Below are 21176 nucleotides of genomic sequence, written 5' to 3' on the forward strand. Positions count from 1 at the left end.
ACGAGTATATATTAATATGTACAGGTATAGGTAGGGTGGTAGATATGCATAAGAGTACTTAATATTTCTATATTTTCTCTTTTCTTGTACTTATTTTGATTTCTTTAGGACTAATAAGATTTGACACAGTGTCTATATAGAGTATATTGCTATTGGTAACAGGGAGTGGTAGCCTAGTGGCAGAATCTGGTGGAAACATCATGAAAACATGGATCCATCCAGCCTTGGATCACCAGTATCTCCTTCCCCTTCAGGCTGATTATTGCTGCTGACCATGTCCGACCCGGAACTAGAAGGTAGTTCTGATGAAGATGACCCAGTATTAGAAGGAAGACCTGAAGAAGAGGACGACCCGGTACTAGAAGGTGGCATTAAAACAATTGGAGAAGCATTTATTTGTCAATGCTCAACCTGAGAGCTGAATCCTCGCCAAAGCCAGATTTTATTCCACCTGAACTGCAGCAAATCACAGAGGCTCTCCCCGTCCCCCCTCTGAGCAAGCAGAGCAGGCCGCATGCTAGGCTATAAGCTAACCTATACAGACCAGCTGTGCCCAGTCTCCTCGCCAACGCCAGGTCTCTCGCCAACAAACTTGATGAAATTCGTTTGAAGATCGTCTCACGTAACACTAACAGCTGTGTGGCAATCTTCACCGAGACCTGGCTGGATAACAATATCCCAGATACAGCGATGGAGCTAGTGGGCGCTCTTTGCTCTGTGCTGACCGGACTGCAGCTTCAAGAAAGACCAAAGGTGGAGGTTTGGCGCTGTACATTCGCAACTCGTGGTGTACAGCTACCAACATTATTGGAACCTGCACCAACCTGGAATATCTGGCAGTGAAGTGCAGACCGTTTAAACTGGTTAGAGAACTCAGCTTGGTTCTGATCATAGCAGCTTTCATACCACTGTGAGCTGTACTGCTTGATTACCGGGCAGATGAACACTAATCCAGAGGCAGCTGTGATTGTGGCTGGGGACTTTAGCCATGTGGAATTAAAATCTGTCCTCCCCAAAATTCACAAATTCATAAGCTTTCTGACAAATGATGTTAATATATTGGAGCAGGTGTACGGTAACATTCCAGGAGCACACAAGGCTGCAGCAGCTCCTCATCTCGGGATGTCGGATCATATTGCTGTGGAGCTGATCCATGCCCACAGACCTCTGATCTGCAGGACCAAACCACCATCGGAACCATTCAGGTTTAGACTGAGGAGGCTTCCTGAGCCTTACAGGACTGCTTTGAGCACACAGACTGGGGAGTGTTCAAAGAGGATGCTGATCTGGAGGAATACATGCCAACTGTACTGTCCTATGTTCACTACTGCTCCGATGCTGTCCTACCCACAAACACAATCACGGTTTTCCCCAATCAGAAGTCATGGGTGGACCACACAGTTTGGTCCCTGCTAAAAGCCGGGATGCAGCCTAGAAAGCAGGAGACAAACTGGTTTATAGCAGGGACCACAAAGGCCTGAAAAAGGGCCTCCAGCTGGCAGAACTCAGGTACAAGCAGCACATTGAGGAGCATTTCAATGACAACAACACACAGAGCATGTGGAAAGGCAACAAAACCATTACAGAGTCCAAGCGCAGAGACCAGCAGGTCAGCCACGACCCCGCTCTGCCTGACACCCTGAACAGCTTCATCCAGGCTTTGATGCTCCAAGCAGCAGAAGTACTGTTCACCCTCCACAGCCAGAGGCAGCATCAGCCTCTTACCCTGCAGCTGCACCAAGGCACCTCCACCCTGAGGAGAATCAACATCAACAAGGCTTTGGGTCCAGAGAAGGTGTCAGGTCAGACACTAAAATCACGTGGAGACCAGGAGACAGAAGATTATCTGGACATCTTCAGCCTGTCCCTGCAGCTTTCCACAGTTCCGGTCTGCCTGAAGTCCTTCATCGTTCTGCCTGTGCCCACAAAAAACACCATTACCTGCCTTAGTGATCACCACCCCGTCGCTCTCTCCCCAGCCATCATAAAGTGTTTCCAGCAGATCCTCCTGAAGCACATCAAGGACACCATCCCTGCCGGCCTGGACAGCCTGCAGTTCACCTACAGGGAGAACCGTTCTACGGAGGATGCTGTATCCATAGCAATTCACACAGCTCTGACTCACCTGCAGCATCCCAACACATGTGTTAGGGTGCTGCTTGTGGACTTCAGTTTAGCCTTTAACACCGTTCTCCCAGACCTGCTGGTCCTGAAGCTCCACAACCTGGTCTGCCAGCATCACTCTGCACCTGGATCAGGGACTTCCTCACAACAGGCCCAGGGGGTGAGGATAGGGAAGTCAACATCTTCACCACTGATCCTCAACACTGGAACGCCACAGGATAGTGTGCTCAGCCCTGCCCTCTTCACCCTCTTCACACAGCACTGCTCTGCCATCCACCCCACCACCATGGTGGGGTCGTCTGCCGACTTCCAATAACATACCGACATATCCAATAATGATGAGACCACTACAGAGGAGAGGTCCAGTGTCTCACAAAATGCTGTTCCAAGATCAATCTGGTTCTTAACTTCAACAAGACCAGGGAGGTCCTAGTAGATTCCAGGAGGTCCAGGAAGACTGAGCACGCTCCTCTGTATCCACGGAGAGGCAGTGGAGAGTGTGGACAGCATTAAGTTCCTAAACGTCCACATTCCCTCTGACCTCTCCTGGACTGTGAACACTTCACACCTGGTGAAGAAGCCCAACAACAGCTCTTCTTTTTTAGGAAGGTGAAGCGACGGGACTCACAGTTGCTGGTGAACTTCTACAGAGCCTCCATGGAGAGCATCCTGTGTCTCAGAGTGATGGTACGGCAGCTGCACAGGACCAGAAGAGCTTAGCCCGGGTGGTGAGGATAGTTTAGGGGATTGTGGGCTGCTGTCTACCAGATCTGGACTCTATCTACACCACCCAAGTCCAGAAGAGGGCCAGACGCATTGCAGCCGACCCCACCTACCCGGGCAAGGCCCTGTTTGTACCGCTTCCATCAGGAAAGCTGGACAGGAGCATTAAAACCACCATAAACAGACTCAGAGCTGTGGAAGCAGCAGCCAGCTGCACCAGGATGCACTTTATCCACCCTGTAAAAATGACTGTCTGCTGGGAATTCTCCCATTTTCTCTAAATATAGACGTGTTCTTATATCTTTTACATATTTTATATATTATTTTTTTTACATATTTATGTGTGCCTGTTATATTTCTATTTTCTCATTTATATGTGCTACGCAGAGCGATTCCTCAAAAAATTTCATTATGCTCCATAATGAATTGAATTGAACTAAACTGAATTGAACTAAACTGAATTGAACTAAACTGAATTGAACTAAACTGAATTGAACTAAACTGAAGTGAACTGAATAAGTACCAGATGCTGAAACAGAGACTAAATACGGGAATAGAACAAGACTAATGTCCAGAGTTTACTGGCCATATATGACTTTAACCATAATATCAGATATGTAGTTAGTTTTGATTTGTTTTGGAAGTTTTGATTTAAAAAATAAAAACAAAACAACAAAAAACAAAAAAACAAAAACTAAACATCTTGCAACAGCAGCTAGGGAGCCATCCCTACCTGGTTCAGGTGTCTCAGAGTGTGATGACGATGAGGCAGAGGATGCCCCGTCTTCATTGATGGCTCCCTGGGACAGAGACATCCCTCTGCCGGGAGGAAGCTTCATGCCGAGCTGCTCAGCCATCTCCACGTGGTCACCGGGGTGGATGTAGTCAAACACACTGCTGCCAGTCAGCTCCACCTGGACAAATAATGATTGTAATCAAGTTACTCCTCCCTTTCTATTTCTTTTCATTTCCTCCATTTTTTTCATATGTACTTCTTCTTAAACTTTACTTGCTAATGTTTTTTTATCTTCTTGTTCTGTATTATGTCTTCTAAATCAGCGTTTTCCAGCCTTTTTATCTGGAAGCCCCTGCTCGTACTTTTATCAACTAAAATTCTGTGTGATGACCTAAGAGCATTATCGACAAGACTTTTTTGGAAACCTTTTCAGAACAATAACTCACACTTTTACTATATGATATGCGATGTGATATATATATATATATATATATATATATATATATATATATATATATATATATATATATATATATATGTTTTATCTCTACTCAACATTATTTTGGCTTCCTGTTTTAAAGGTTCCTAATTCCTCCTGCATTTTGGAGAAAAAGATCATATTGGTACTGCATGCTGTTTGTCTATTAGCTCAAACGTTTCTTCAGGAAAGACGTGAACTTAATGACATGACTGGCAAACAGTTTGCATTTCAATCTGAGTTCAAGTGCATGAGAGACAAAGAGGAAAATAAAAATAATGGTCTATGGTTAGTTTCAATCCTACGAAGCTCATGTGACTGCGGTTAAATGAAAAAGCTGGTTCATGAAGAACATTGTTTTTCATTTGTGAAGTCCACGTCTGGAGGAATCAAAGCCGCCATCAAAGCCAAAAAAGCTTAAACAAAGGATAATATTCATCTTTTTATTTTTTACACATGGTTGAATGATTCTATATTTGTTTTCTGCACACACAAAAGAGTGGCCGGTAATGACAGCAAAACCAGACTGAAGCTGGTAAATAAAAGAGTTTTGTGTCATATCAGGCTTTTTTCTACCATTTTTGTCAAAACAGTTTTCACACACGAACAAACTCTTGTACTGGTGTCCTGTAGATCATAAGCTAACGCAAACCTTAATGCTAAGCATCATCTGTTCCTGCCTAACCTTTTCACTAGGTGAACACACACCTTGCTCTAACCCCTAACCAGGGACCCTGTGCTGACAGTAGCTGTGCTTGTAGGACAACGCAAAGTTTCATTGATGTCAGTCTCTGTGTTCTCACATCTATTGTGTTGATAGTTATTTTATTTAAGATGAATCCTAACTGTTTATTTCATTCCCAGGAATTTGCAGCTGTTAACACAAGTTTAGCCTGTCCTTGTTCTTTTCTCTATTAACTCAAACTTTAATGAATCTTTGACAAGTGGCAGCACTCCTTTGCATTCTTATTTTACATTTTATGCAAGTGCTTTTTAACCATCACACTCATTCACAACCCAACGCACGCATGAGACAATGTGGAGTTCAATGTATTGCCCAAGATAATGTAGCACTTAGTGTGGGAAACCCAGGAATCAATTCACTGACCTTCTGTCAGTGGAACTTTTTACAAAAGCTGCTAGTGCTGGATTTAGGTCACAACAATCACTAAAAATTCCCACAAAATCCTGGAGGGACTGACGTTGCTCTTCAGTTCTTTGTGCCATACGTTTGGTGTGAGCGTGGGCGGTGTGTCCATAAGGCAAGAGTTTGGGTCTAGCAAGTTTCCATAAAATGTGGGAAATCTCTTAATTGAGGATTTTCGTGGCATGAACAGAAAAACTGGCTTGCAGACTGTGAGGAAGCCGGTACGTTGTTCTGCTACCCGTGCATTCTGTTCCACCGGCAGTACTGTGGCCTCCATCTTGTGGACGACTACAGGAGTTACTGACATGCACCATCTGTGTGAAAAGGTAAAGAAACACAAGTCGTCCAAGAATCATGTGAAAAGTTGTTTAAAATTTTTAAACTTAGAGCCACCGGGTAGCAGTTCGCCATCATGATGACGAGGTGAGCAGAAACCGACACATCCGGGCTCGACTCATCAACTGTGTGAAGGTATGTGAGTGTCTGAGTTAGCCATGCGGGGTGAAGACGAGAGTGAGGGCTCAAACAACCCTGGCGTTAACAGCGGATTAGTGACATGGTGGCGTCATTGGATGAGGTGTTTGAGGAGCACCTGAAAACCGCGACTGTCTTCAAGGGAACATCAAAGACCATGCAGAACGAGCTTCTGGAGTGCATGCTAGCTGTCACCAGGAGTCTCAGAGGAGGTGACGTCTGCTAAGTTTGTAGCCATCCAAGCTGCTGAAACCACCGACGTTTCGACACAGATGCAGCTGGTGAGGTGCTGTTGTCATGACTTTTATGTGCTTAAACTGAACAATGCGGGTGTGAAGTCTGATGGGTTACAGCAGAGATCTCCCGTCCTCATGAGCTACTGTCCTACAGGTTTTAGACGTTTCCTTCCTGCAACACACCTGACTCAAATAATAGGTCATAAGCAGACTTGTGTAGAACTCGACAACAAGCTCCAACAACATCCATTTCATTAGAGTTCAGTGTGTTTGAGCAGGGAAATTGCAGGAAGGTAGCTCATGAGGACCGGAGGACACATGCAGTCCAGTCACTGTGGATGTTATTTCTTCATGATTATCTCGTCACTGATATGTTTTATGTGAGTGTTCATTAGTGCTGGTGTTTGTTCAGGGTCATTAAATAGATTTTATGTGTTCGCAATTCAAAGAAATGATGTTCTTCACTTTCTACAGTAGTCAGCAAAATAAATTTAACATGATTTTAAAAAGCTTTAAAAACTCATTTGGTGTAAATCTGGATTTTTCTAGTCTTTTGCATTTAAATGAGGTTTAACCTTGACGTCATCTTTCTCTTTAGTCTTTATGTGACAAACCACTTCTGGGATCCCATAATTCTGCTTCTGTTACAGTAAAAGTTTCCTCTTGAGCAATAACAAATTATAAAATGTGCAAATACAAATTTTGTACAGTCTTGAGGAATTTTATAAATGAATGTTTTCATGTCCTCCATATCACTGCATCATAAACACAGTTGATCTTGCTCTTTATGAATGTTGTCATATCACAAACTGTACACGCTGTAAATAAATAGTGTTTTAGAGGTATATGTAGTTCCCTTCTTTATTTATGGTAAAGCATTTATCTCTCCTTCTTTTAAGGGAATCGATCATGTTTCTGCTGTTGATAACCCACTGCCTTTATCACTCCCTGAAGAAATAATTTTATTCATGAAGCCTGGCTCTAGCACATGGTCATGCTTATGTCCACATGGAGTCGAAGCCGGTTCAGGCGTGAAAATGATGGCGAAAACTAGGAGAAAGGCCTCACCATCACCATTCCCATGAAACCGCTGTAGTTCATACTACAAGGCTGTGGGGGGCGCTACGATGAATAAAGTGTAACCCTCCAGAGCTAGAACAAGACGTAGCAGGTGCACAGATAAAGGCTCACTGCGTGTTGCAGTAAGAGAAGAGAAGATGGCTCAGGATTCACGGCAAAGGGAAACATTGGTTTGGACTGATGAAGAAGTCGAGCTTCTTCTTCGAGTAGGAAGACGGGGACTAGGAATCGGCGCATGTTCGTCAAGGACCACAGACGGTAGAGGTCTCAAACCGATCCACATTGGTACCTGGTTTCAGACATGATGGGGTTCACAGAGGCTAATCTCTGGCTTCGTGGGGATGAAAGGGCGGTTTGCTAAAATACTTTTGTGGTTTTACTGCAATCCGGCTCCTTAGCTCACAGAGGTGAAGGGAAAAATCTTACTTCGAGTTGAGGAGGAAACCTTTGTCAGGAGCCACCACTGGGTTTGAATCAGTGTAAACTGATTCTGATGCATCATCAGCTCAAAATGGGCATAGATGTTTATTAAGTGCTGCAATAACAATTATGTGGACTACTAGCGGAGGAGCCAGAGGAATGTAAATACACAACCTCCCTCTTCCTCCCTCATCCCATCTATCCAGCTCATCCTCTTACTCCTTTAATCCATTTCTTGGCGCCGTGGATAATCAGCTGCATTTTGTCATTCTTATGGAAATGGAATAAATAGGCTTCTTTTCTTATAAATACAGGGTCCCTTCACCTTAAAGACTCTCATTAGTGGCCTTAGAGGCGGATTTGTGAACTGGGGAGGAGAAAAGCGAACCCACATGTACACAGCTGTACATGCTAAACAAGAAGACATTATTTACATGTAGCTTACACATGAAGATGGATGTAACACACATATAGACACACTCAGAGAGGTGAGTACAGAATTTTACATCACATCATGTGAAGTATAATTTTAGGTGTAGTTTCATTTGTAGCATATCAAAAAGATTGTGTCTATTTCCATAAGTTAATCTGGTTATGCATGAGTTTCTGCATGCCTGATTATGTGTGTGTGTGTGTGTGTGTGTGTGTGTGTGTGTGTGTGTGTGTGTGTGTGTGTGTGTGTGTGTGTGTGTGTGTGTGTGTGTGTTTAGGTTTTTAGGATCCACTGGGACAAAGGGGATTTCATGGGTGTAATCCCTTTAATAAGAAATCCCTTTAAGGCAATTTAGTTCCCTCATAAAGTCTCATCTGGAGCAGAAAGTGATGATTGAGAGATGATGCTGATCACTGAATCACACTCACATGTGAACGTACACAAACTCTGGAGCACCATGGGACTTAGTGTTCATGTTTACAAGTAACGGGCTAATTGGATCTACACTGTTTGTCTTTGCAATAACAAGCTGAGTTTTAATTAATTAAAACTTCTTAAAACCATTTTAGAAAAAGTCACAGGTGGTGTAATTACACCCAGACATTCATACAGAAAAGTCATTCCTCCGTTTCAATCATTGTAAAGCATAAACTTTAAAGTAAAGTCCATGCAGCAGTTGGTCGTATTCATTTCCTTTCACGCATTAAAAACATCAGTTAAAGGAAATGTGATGAAAGGAGTATATACTGAAAGACGCCCTACAGAACTTTTTCAGGTGACCTCAGTGACACGCCCCCATCGACGGGTAGGTCGCTTTCTCAGCCTCCGGCTCCAGAACAGCACACGATTTACGACACTGTGCTGTCAAACAAGTCAGGAACGCAGAGTTTAGAGGTCGGAAAGTTACGTGATGTGTGTTCAAGAAGCTGACAAACACACGTCAGAAGTTTTCTACATTAAAAACATACTGTTCTATTCTATTCTATTGTATTCTATTCTACAGTCATTTATCCAAAGCGCCTTACATTTGAGAGTAAAAGTAAGCAAGCTGGGACGTCATAATAAAGTGATAGTCAGACTGCTTTGAGTCCTTCTGGACCCAGGTGCTGCTAGAGGCAGTGCTTATCATTTTTTTTAAGTTTTTTTTTGTAGTTTTTGTAAGTCATTTTGTTTAAATACAAACATCCCGATTTCATCAAACAATATCATCTTGGGCATAAGCGCACACATGAATGAACGTCGGCCATGCTGAAACACACTGCAACTTAAAAATAATACATTTCTGAATTTTCAGATATAAGTCAGTTTCTTTCAAAGCATGTGCAACTTTTTTATTAGGTCTTGGCTAAAAAATGACATTCCCTGAATGAAGGCCTACCTGAATCATTTTGATGTCATATTAAAGAAAAAAAAGTGAGATTTGTTCAGATGTACAAATATCAGTGTTGTTGGTGAGGAATTTAGATGGTACACAGCATAAATGAAAAACACAAGCATTTAGAGCCTCACCCTCCCTGTGGATGCAGCTGCAGCTCTAAACCGCTATGAAATGAAAGTATAATGTGTGAACATTACCTCCGGAAACTCCGATAAAGCAAAACAAACTAAATTAGAGAGGTTTTAGTTTTTGAAATTTCTCATTTACAAAATTATACATTTTATTTGTATATCACTAGTACATCCAAACAGTTTTTATCACTTTTAGCTAAACTCCTGCATCCTGTGTAACGCTGCGTTGGCTCTACACTGCATGTCTGTGATGGAACTGGGTTCCGGGTTCCACCCTGTGCCGGCTGTCACAGACACAGTGCAGTGGGCCGAGGTTCTCTCACCAGATGAAAGAAAAACTGTGGTCGAAGGCTTGCGTTTTCTGGGAGCTTTATTGTGGTGAGCGCTCCTTAGGAAGTGGTGAGGTGATCCAGCACTGGTGATATTTACTATGATATTTACAATATTTACAGTTTGACGAGGATGTCGTCCAATACTCATTCACTCTCACTAGTTTCCGCAATCCATCTAATCCACCACCCTTGGCATCATTCTCATCCGTCATCCAACAATCTTCATCCCTTCATTTATATATATCCCAAAAAAATCCCTTCAGCCCCCCCTCTTTAAAGGGTGCTTCCCGGGTACAAAAAGGGGTGTGTCTGGCAGGACAACCAATCACATCACATCTCTACTCATGACATTCAGCTGAACACAATCTACTCATCAGGTAAGTAATCACATCAATTACATCATCCCCAAAAACTCACAGGTAAGTGAACAGGTAAAATACAAAACAAATAGAAACAATAACCATTCCCCTCCAAACAGGTAGGTATGTTTGTGTGTGTGCCGTAGGTGATTGGAACTACCACTATGGTGACAGCTGACCCTGTCACATTATCCCCCCCCTCCAGAAGGTTCACCATGTGGGGGGAAACCTTGACAAAAAGTCGGCCACGACGTTTGTGTTGCCGGATCGGTGACGAATGGTAAATCTAAACGGTTGCAGAGATAAATACCACCGGGTCAGCCTGTGATTCTGGTCCCGCATGGCATTTATCCAGGTGAGTGCTTTGTGATCTGTCTCGAGATCAAACTCTCTACCTAGGAGGTAATATTTTAGGCTCTCCAAGGCCCATTTGATGGCTAATCCCTCTTTTTCTATTGTTGCATAGCGAGTTTCTCGTGGACAGAGTTTGCGACTGAGATAAAGAATGGGGTGTTCCTCACCTTCTTCTCCCTGGGACAAGACGGCTCCGATTCCTATGCCTGATGCGTCCACCTGGACAAGGAATCGCTTTGTGAAGTCGGGACTTCGGAGTACAGGGGATGAACAAAGACGGTCTTTCAATGTCCTAAATGACTGTTCGCAGTCTTCGGTCCATGTCAGGGGGTTTCTCTGGGTTTTGGCTGTGAGGGCAGTTAAAGGGGCTGCGATGCTGGCGAAGTGAGGAACGAACCTTCGGTACCATCCGGCGAGTCCGAGGAATGATCTCACTTCCTTCTTGGTTTTCGGCTGGGGACAGTCCCGGATTGCCGCCACCTTATTAATCTGCGGGCGAACCTTTCCTCCTCCAATGCAGTATCCTAGGTATTGGACCTCAGTCTTAGCCCATACACACTTCTCCACATTCAGAGTTAGTCCAGCGCTTTGGATGGCTCCTAAGACTTTAGCGAGGTCTTGGAGATGGTCAGTCCAGGTCTGACTGTAGATCACTACATCGTCCAGATAGGCCGCACTGCAGTTGTCACACTCCCTCAATACTTGGTCCATGAGTCGTTGGAAGGTAGCTGGGGCTCCATGTAGTCCAAATGGCATTACTTTGAACTGGTACAGCCCGGTGGGTGTTCGGAAAGCAGTGTAGGGTCAGCATGATGGTTCCAACGGCACTTGCCAATACCCCTTGCAAAGGTCCAAGGTGGTGATGTAGACGGCTGAACCAAGACGATCCAGTAGTTCATCGATGCGTGGCATCGGGTAGGCATCAAAGGCAGACACAGCGTTGAGTTTTCTGAAATCTATGCAAGGTCGAAGGGCTCCTGTCTTCTTGGTGAGGAGGACCAATGGACTACACCATTCTGAAGTGGATGACTCAATGATGTCTAACTCCAGCATGGTGGAGATTTCTTGCTTCAGCTTGCAGACGAGCTGTTGTGGAATCCGGTACGGACGTTGTCTGATGGGGATCAATGTTTTTAATCGGATGTGGTGTTGGATAAGGGCTGTACGTCCCGGCGTGGCACGAAACAGACCCGGAACCATGCTGAAGACCTGTTGAAGATCTGCAGCTCTTTGTGAAGACAGATGCTGTATGTCCGGTATGTCGGCACATGTAGAGGGTTCCCCTCCTGGATCTTCTCGCTGTTTCTCCAAGGCAACCAAACTGACTGAGGCTGCAGACGTTTGGTCCGTCTTCCATTCTTTCAGGAGGTTTATGTGATAAACCTGGTGAGTCTTCTTCTTTTCCGGGTGGTGAACCTCATAGGTTACAGGTCCCATCTTCCTGGTCACAGTATAGGGTCCTTGCCATTTAGCCAACAGCTTGCAGGTAGACGATGGCAATAACAATAGAACCTTCTGTCCAGGCTGTAGCTCTCGGTGTCGGGCTCTCTGGTCGTACCATGTCTTCTGGGCACGTTTGGCCTCCTGTAGGTGGTGTTCCGCCTCATCTTGATACTGGGCCAGTCGTTCTCTCATTTCCAATATGAAATGGATGATGCTTCGTTCTGATGGGGTCTGATTTCCCGATGGCTCCTCCCACTTCTGGCGGAGAAGGTCCAACGGTCCTTGAACATCCCATCCATAGAGGAGTTCAAAGGGTGCGAAGCCTGTAGACATCTGTGGCAACTCTCGGTAGGCAAAAAGTAGGAAGGGCAGCCACCGATGCCAATCTCTTCCTGTATCGCTGACAAACTTTTGTAGCATGTGCTTCAGGGTCTGGTTGAAGCGCTCCACGAGTCCATCTGTTTGTGGATGATAGGGAGTAGTCTTTATGGGTTTAATGCCTAGTTGAGCATGAAACTGCTTCATTAAGCGAGACGTGAAGTTGGTTCCCTGATCAGTGATGATTTCATCAGGTATTCCAAGTCTGGAGAAGAGTTCGACTAACGCGTTAACTACTGCTGTGGTGGTAATTGTTCGTAGTGGGAATGCTTCTGGATACCGTGTAGCATAATCACAAATGACAAGGATATACTGGTGCCCTTGGCTACTCTTAACGAGCGGACCAATAATGTCCATGGCGATGCGACGGAAAGGCGTTGTAATGGTTGGAAGTGGAAATAATGCAGCGCGATCGGAAACGCGTACCGGGCTGGTTTTCTGGCATATGGGACACATAGCCACATAATTTTGCACATCCTTATACATGTCTGGCCAGAAAAAACGTGCGCTGACTCTTAAGTACGTCTTGTGACGACCGAGATGACCTGCCCAAGGTATGGTGTGTGCGATGTGCATGACTGTAGTGCGACAGGATCTAGGCACTATCAGTCTTTTCAGATTGTCAGTTTGCAGGTACAATCTTTCATTTTCTAAGACCACTCTTTCACTTCCATAAGTTGCATCATTAGTCTTTAGCTTTTCCCATAATGGTTTCAATGATCTATCGTGTTTCTGTAAATCAGTTATGTCATCAGGCACTTTCCATACATCATTCACAGATAACTCTGAAACAGACTGGATAGAACTCCCCATTTTCTTAGCTTCACGACGTTGTTGCTGTGTCTTTTTCACTCGGAGCTTGCCTTCTCCAAACAGACTATCGTGGAAGTCTGGAAGAGGGGACAAACCGAGTTTTACCTGGGCTCTGGTTGTAACCGGGCCTGATACGTTCTCACCCATGTCTACATTCGATTTGCATGTCTTAGCATTAGCTGGGAGACCAAGAGAATATAAAAGTTCAAACAACAGAGGCATGTCTCGACCCACAATAACATCCACTGGTAAGTTTTCTACAACACCCACATTCATAATGTATGGCTGATCATCCACACATAACGTGATTTCTGTACGTGGGTAAGTATGATTATCTCCGTGTACACACATGATATTCAGCATGTTGTCATACTCCAAACCAGCCAATGACACCAAATGTCTGCTAACCAGGGAAGTAAAACTCCCACTGTCCAACATTGCTGTAGCAGATTGACCATTTACGAGCACCTGTTTACATGTTCGTGGTGGTCGCACCTCATACGTGTGCTTCCTCCCGCGGCACATAACATGCCCCAGACATTTTGGATTTCCTTAATGGGCAGTCTGCTGCTTTATGACCGGATTGTTGGCAATAATAACATAAAAGTGTCTTACCGGTCGAAGTTGCCCTGATACCTGAAGTCTGGCGATAACGGGGTACTTCCTGCTCTGTCCAACGTGACGTCGGTGCACGGTTCTGCAGCGGTGTCTCGGTGTGTTGTTGTGCTCCCCGCGTTGATCTGTTGCACACACCTTTCCTCGCGTTAACGTACTGAGACGCTAACGTAGCGGCTTGTAATCCAGACTCGGGGTCGTGTTCCCGCACCCAGGTGCGTACATCCTGTGGCAAAACCCGTAACAGCTGCTTGGTGATAATCCGTTCTCCGATCTGCTCCTTGGTGCTCTGTTCCGGCTGGATCCAGCGCCGGTACAAACCACGTAGCCGATGATAAGTCTCAATCGGGGATTCACCCGTGGGGACAGAAGACTGGCGGAAGTTCTGCCGGTAGGATTCCGCAGAAACATCGAACTTGGCCAAGAGCGCACTCTTAAGGTCCTGATAAGAGTGAGCTTTTTCCTCGTCCATCGTGCTGTAAGCGTCCAGCGCTTTACCGGATAATAATGGCACGAGGCGACACGCCCACTCGCTGTCCGGCCATTTCCAGGTCCGTGCAATCCGCTCAAATCTCAACAGATAATTTTCGATGTCCTCTCCTGACTGGTAAGGCGGCAGTTTTGGCTGTGCAGCATACACCCGTTCCACAGTTGGTTGCTCCGCTCTGATTTCCGGCCTTTCCCTCTCTGGTTGTCGACGCGGTGCTGGCGTCGGGAGAATCCGGTGACCGCTGGGACTGCTGGCTGTCACTGTGCTGCTGCCAGGTGTTGATGTTATCACTGTTGTTGGGTGTCTCGCCGGGGTTTGAGCAGGGGGCTGGAGCGACACCTTGATTCCGCGTAGCTCCTGTAGCATACTCTCCTCTCTTTTCTGCTGTAACGTCAGGAAGCTCCTCAGCAGCGTCTCCAGATCACTGTGTCCTCTCCCAGACGGTCCCGGATCGGCTGTAGACGGTACAGGTGCATCCTCCTCGGAAGCGGCCTCCGTGTCCCATTCCGTCTCGTCCTTCTGGATGGCGGCGGTTGCTTGTGAGCGGAGGCCCCGTCGTCGGATCGGCTTCGGGCGGCCTCGCGATGCCATGGTCTGGTTTGTTGTTGTTGAAGATGGATCGATGATTTCCGTATCCCACCACTGCCACCATTTGTGATGGAACTGGGTTCCGGGTTCCACCCTGTGCCGGCTGTCACAGACACAGTGCAGTGGGCCGAGGTTCTCTCACCAGATGAAAGAAAAACTGTGGTCGAAGGCTTGCATTTTCTGGGAGCTTTATTGTGGTGAGCGCTCCTTAGGAAGTGGTGAGGTGATCCAGCACTGGTGATATTTACTATGATATTTACAATATTTACAGTTTGACGAGGATGTCGTCCAATACTCATTCACTCTCACTAGTTTCCGCAATCCATCTAATCCACCACCCTTGGCATCATTCTCATCCGTCATCCAACAATCTTCATCCCTTCATTTATATATATCCCAAAAAAATCCCTTCAGCCCCCCCTCTTTAAAGGGTGCTTCCCGGGTACAAAAAGGGGTGTGTCTGGCAGGACAACCAATCACATCACATCTCTACTCATGACATTCAGCTGAACACAATCTACTCATCAGGTAAGTAATCACATCAATTACATCATCCCCAAAAACTCACAGGTAAGTGAACAGGTAAAATACAAAACAAATAGAAACAATAACCATTCCCCTCCAAACAGGTAGGTATGTTTGTGTGTGTGCCGTAGGTGATTGGAACTACCACTATGGTGACAGCTGACCCTGTCACAATGTCAATATGCAGGCCTCAGTCTCAGCAAAGGCTTGGTCAGTTTGAGTGAATAGTACCTCATTTTAATTGTCAGAAGTATTAGAATGAAGTGATACCCACTAAAATGAAATTGACAGCACTGCCAACCAATCAGAATCACCCGAACGCTGTCGTGGGATACGCAGGCTGCTGTATTTGGACATTATAATGCATCCAGAGCAGTATGAGAAGTAGATTTAAATCACTTGTAAAGTACACTTTTCATTGCAAAATAATAAAGGTATGAAATTTTACATCTTTCATCTGGTGAAGTGAGTTTTGTGGGCGAACTTTGACGTGGAGCTTTCAGGCTGGATGGGGCTGACATGTTGTCAGCAGTTCAGTTATTTGAGCTCTTTGTGTGAAGAGTTTCTGTAGTCTTGTAGCCCAGGTCGTGATTTTCTCTCGGGTGTTTTCTGGTGAGTTTCTTTGCAGCTGGTTGTTTGCTTTTTGTCTGTTTTGGTCAACAGCTGTGGATGTTGTTGTTTTATATCTTCATAAAAGAACTTCTACTCTTTTTTCTTTTTTTTTACTCTCTTCCTTCTTTTGTCCCCGTCAGGTCCAGCACTGATGTGTGATTCAGTAATAAACAAAAAAAAAAGATAAATAATAACACTTAAGCTTTAAGGTAAATCCTTTATGCTATGAAGAATAAAATAACAAACAAAAGACATGAAAACTGAAGCCTGGAATTCATATTAATTGCATGCTTATTCTCTATGTCATAATTAATGTAGAACAATTAAAGACTAAATGCAGACAAATGTTTAAAAAAAAGAAAGAGAAACACACACACACACACACACACACACACAGACCTGAAAATGATAAAAATCCTCTAAATGACTTTGCAGGGAACTAATCAAATAAATTGATGTTGGCTTGCAGGGTGCAGAATTAATAACAGCATTAAACAGCAGCTAACTGGGGTAAAATTGCGAGTTTGATGGTGCATAATTACTCTGCTGTTAATAATTCATGGGACGCTGACCTCCGAGCCAAAGATTGAGGATAAGAACAGACACAAGATCAAGTGTCAACAAACTGGAAAGATAAAGTGGAATCAACAGAGATATCACAAGGCAAAAACAACACGGGACAACAGACACCAGGAATTAAATATCATGACAGACATTTATTCAGTTTTCCAGAATATTTTCATTTGTTTATTGAGAACTTTAAAGGAACATTGTTTTAAACATCGTGAAGATAATGTCTCAGAACTGAACTGAAAAAGAAATAAATCTGTGTTTATGTCTTCCTAATATCGTTTAATGCCTATCTCCCACATAACTAGCGGCATTTGTTTGTTTTAGTTTTCTCTCACAAAAATCTGTTTTAATCATTGACTCATTTACTCCTGTGGAAGAAATATGACAATCTCAACTACTTTCAGTGGTGAGCTTCCATGAAAGCCCCCATATCCACCTTTCTCTGTCAACAGCTCCGAGGATGATAAATGAACAGTCCATAAAAAGTGTGTGTGTGTGTGTGTGTGTGTATGTTTGTGTGTTTTTGTGTACCAGCGTCTGATAGATGGTGATTTATAAGGCAAGAAAAATATGGAGCAATCACATCATCAGGTTAAGGCAGAGAGAGAGAATTGAATTTGAACACACCTTTATTGCTTCTGTGCCCTTTACAAACACAGCATTAAATCATCTTTCAAAAAGAAGGAAACATGATCAGAACATGTCTACAAAAGTGTCCAGGTGCTACACCATGGAGGAAAAGTCAGTACTGCTACAGATGTGAAACGATTTGTAGACCAGGTAAAAAAGGAGAGCGTGATGTTTTCCTCACCCTCTGAAGAGCAGCTGTCAGCTACAGTTTCCCAACCAAGTGGTGATGCAGTAGGTCAGAGCTCTTTCCACCGAGCAGCGGCGGAAAGACGGTGGAGGCCGATGGGCCTTCCTCAGTGATCTGAGGAAACAATCTCTTTTCTTCACAACATCAGAGGCCATACAAGATCCTTGCTGAAGTTCAACCCCCACAAATTTGAAACCGGGTACCCTCTCTACCTCCTCACCCCTCATCCCAAACTGGGGATGGCACCGCCCATGGTCGAAGGAGACCCATCGGATGAGGGTGCCACAATGGCAGAACACAGCTCTGAGACATGGGCCTTCCTGGACTTTTGGGAGAGAAGACCCAGGACTTTATTCTCAAATATGGCGATAAATCGAAGAATTGAGTAGCTGTGTGAGGCTTCCAGCATTACGATGGCATTGCTTCGGTCTGCAGAAAAGCTCATTTTCCAGATGGATATGCCATGATGAAAAGCTTTCCTACAACTCTGCTGTAACTCTGTCCATGGATCTGTGGCCAGAGACAACTTTTCAACATGTGCTGAGTGTCCAGCTTTAGCCAAGCCAACTTTATTTATAAAAAAAAATCTCTACTCTTTTATCGACAGCAGCCACTGAACAAAGTGCTGAACATAAATAACTAAAAACAATAAAACATTATATGATAAAAGACAAGACAATAAAATCAGTAAAACAATCAAATCAATACAAAATAAAAACAATTCAAGCAATCAAAACAGACTCATGAAACGCCAACGAAAGCTTTACACCTTTAGCACTGACTGATTCTTCAGTCTTCAACAATCTTAATCTTCAAAAAAATGGATGGGAAGCAAATTATTAACTCTCATCTTTGAGATGAGGTCTGCTGTTTGCTCTTCACATCTAACATCAACCCTGCTGACAGAGCCAAGCTCTGACGGCCGGCTTGTGGACGGACTTTCTGTTGGTTGCTACACAAACACAGATCGAGCTGATAGTGACGTGAACTATTTGATAATTCATGTTAACTAAACTACACAACCTGACTCTAAGCTTGTCTTTGTTTTGTCCATTTCCCTTGCCTGCTCACAAAATCCACTGCATTGCTCCGAAGACCCAAAAATCTCAATGTTCCTCCTAAATCTCACAACAATAGCAGTCTTACAACATTCATAGTGAGGGACGCTGATAAGCCCAGTATTGTGTGACCAAACGAGAGGGCCAATCCCTGCCTTCCAGTGCATTATGGGACTCTGATAAGACACAATAGAGAAGCACTTTTATCATGTTTCTCATGCTAATGTGTCCATGACAACACTTTTCCTTTTACTGAGCAAATTTCATTTGTTTTGCCATTTAATGTCTTGTACAGAGCTGCAAGTGGCGCGCACGCACATGTGTGTGTGTGTGTACGTGTGTGTGTTTGAGGCTCAATCTCATGTATCTGCCAGGGAGGTCCTCGGGGTAAAAGAACACACACATGCACATCAGTCACTCAGACTTTCTGCACTTCTTGAGGTCACTTTGCTTTGCGTGGAAGTCTTTGTGTCTCGTGCTTCTTGCTGAGCAGAACAATGAAACTGCTCAGAATGTTTTTAACCTGCAAAGTGAGGACAGGATTTTTCATTTCTCATAGTCAAACAAACTTAGCTTGACAGCATTAAAAAGTGAAGCACAAATGTCAGATGATAAGTTGTGTAAGAACATAAGAATAACAAGTTTTACCGTCAGGTTGCAATAACAGCTTAGTTATTATGTTCTTTTCTTCCTGACCAGACACCTGCTGGTAATGGATGGGAGTGTTTAAAATGCTTCATGCTAAGTGCCCCACACTTGTAAAGTGCATTTTAATCTTATCTGGGTTCTACAAAGTGCTTGAAAGTGTGTTTCTTCTTCCACCATTCACACAGTGCTTCTTATACATTTATACACAGCTCCCATTTTCAGCCTGAAACTGTGTATCTGGGTGGGAAATGTGTGTCAGTGTTATGTCCAAGCCACCGAGGATCGAAAAACCAAACATTCAGCCGGAAGACCATCATGGGGCTACAATATACAGCATCAAATAAGAAGAGACAAAAACAGAGTTAAATGTGTGAGTATAATATACAAAAGATAAAGAAACCCAAGTAACGCATGAAATGATCCAACGGTGAGATTATGTAAGAACACCTGAAAAAGAAGGTTTCAGAATCAGTTTCAATTCTACACCAGACATGCTAGAAAGCACAAGACTGATATCCCTCAAACTGAAAACACCTCCAGTAATGAAGACGAGTCAGAGCATCACCAGCAAACAACCAGTCCGGATCACAACCAGAACCAGGACCAGAACCAGAACCAGAACCAGAGTAAAACCCAGGTTTGGATTCAGCATCTTCGTCTCTTTGTTTGATTTTCCTTTTTCCATTTGTTTTTAATTTTCTGTAAATGGGTATTTGTCTGTTACTCATGTGTTGATACTGTTTGTGTGTGTTTGTGTGTGTTTAAACCAATTAATTGAGCAGTGACTGCAGTGTGTCGCTGCAGCCCATCGTAAGTCCCTACAGGGCTTTAAATGCAGACAAACACACAGAGACGAAAGGCAAACACACAGAGAAAAAATGCAACACTGAGCCTGTCACAACACACACACACACACACACACACACACACACACACACACACACACACACACACACACACACACACACACACACACACACAGACAGTGGTGTTCCCTCAGGATCTCCACATTCTGCTGCTGTGACCTTGACAAGAGCAAAACAAACTGCTGTTGTTGTCTCTCTCTCTCTCTGTTCTTATCCATGAAAATTTCCCTCTCTTACTCTTGTGTTTCTTCTTCTCAGTCTCATTTCTAGTCCTTGTCATATCGTTTCTGTTGTGGCTCCATTACTTGTGAACAAGTCGACCTGTCCACGTTCACACTGTAGACCAAAACCGCCAAAAGCAGATTTATTGATGGAAGTCTGGAGAACACAGATCAGATTTTTCAGATCCGACCAGGGCCACTTTCATAGGTGGTGCTAGATCGGAAACACAGCTGATGCAACGTGACCTCAGACTAAATGATCACTTCACATTTCTGACTTTTACACCATTGAAGTGAGACTAACGTCACAATTCTGCGCTGGAGGAGGCGGGCCGCATAAACAGTGCTCTGCATGTGACACCACGTCTTCGTCTGCACGTGAGTCACTTCAAGACCGTACCATGTTCACGCCGGGGTCCAGTGGAGGCTGCACTAAATTAAAATGTGAACAAGTACTGACAAAAAAAAAGGATCTTTGCAAAACTTGGAACTGAATCAATTTCCCTCCAGATCAGGTCAGGCAATCAAATCTTTTCAAAGTTGGACATGCACCACTGATCCATATGTTGATTAGTGGGAATGACACGCATAAGCCCCATTTACACCAAGGGGTCCGGCTCAGGATGCTTTTTCTATTAGTCGCTTCAACATGAAACAGCTGGGAAGGGTTAAGGATGGGAAATGATAAGATTTTATTGATATCAATGCCATTGTCGATTCTGGCTATCGATCCAGTTTTTTATCGATTCCTTAATCAATTCCTGACGATTTTCTAAGAAGAAGCAAGTTTACAACATGAATTTACGGTGTCAAACTACAGATTTGCTCTGAAAAAGTTTAAATAATGCTTCATTTAATATAAAAACTGTAGCTATGCAGGGTAGTGACAAGGACCAGTAGATGGCAGCATTGCACCGTACATATCCATAAAAAGTTAGCTTTTTGTATTTTTTATCCTTTCAGGGACACCGTAACTCATAGCTCTTAGTGTGCAAGACGCCATATTTCATTTACACCGTTTTCACTACCCTAAAAGTGTACTGTATGCAGTTAATTTTACCTTCAGCTGACATTTGTAGTGATGACTATCTTTGAAAAATAAACTGCAGCCAAGGTTTCAGCTA

At 44.0% G+C, this 21176-nt stretch overlaps 1 protein-coding gene across 3 annotated transcripts in view; it reads right to left on the minus strand.

Moving 5' to 3' along the window:
• Positions 1-21176, minus strand: part of LOC121630907 (neuronal PAS domain-containing protein 3) — a 378679-nt gene that overhangs the window by 62949 nt on the left and 294554 nt on the right. For all 3 annotated transcript variants that reach the window (XM_041971452.1, XM_041971453.1, XM_041971454.1), the window contains exon 6: positions 3581-3761. In XM_041971452.1, the coding sequence (XP_041827386.1) occupies positions 3581-3761 (181 nt within the window). The remainder of the gene's footprint in view (positions 1-3580; positions 3762-21176) is intronic.

Source organism: Melanotaenia boesemani, chromosome 20, assembly GCF_017639745.1.
Source record: "Melanotaenia boesemani isolate fMelBoe1 chromosome 20, fMelBoe1.pri, whole genome shotgun sequence".
Lineage (NCBI taxonomy): Eukaryota > Metazoa > Chordata > Actinopteri > Atheriniformes > Melanotaeniidae > Melanotaenia > Melanotaenia boesemani.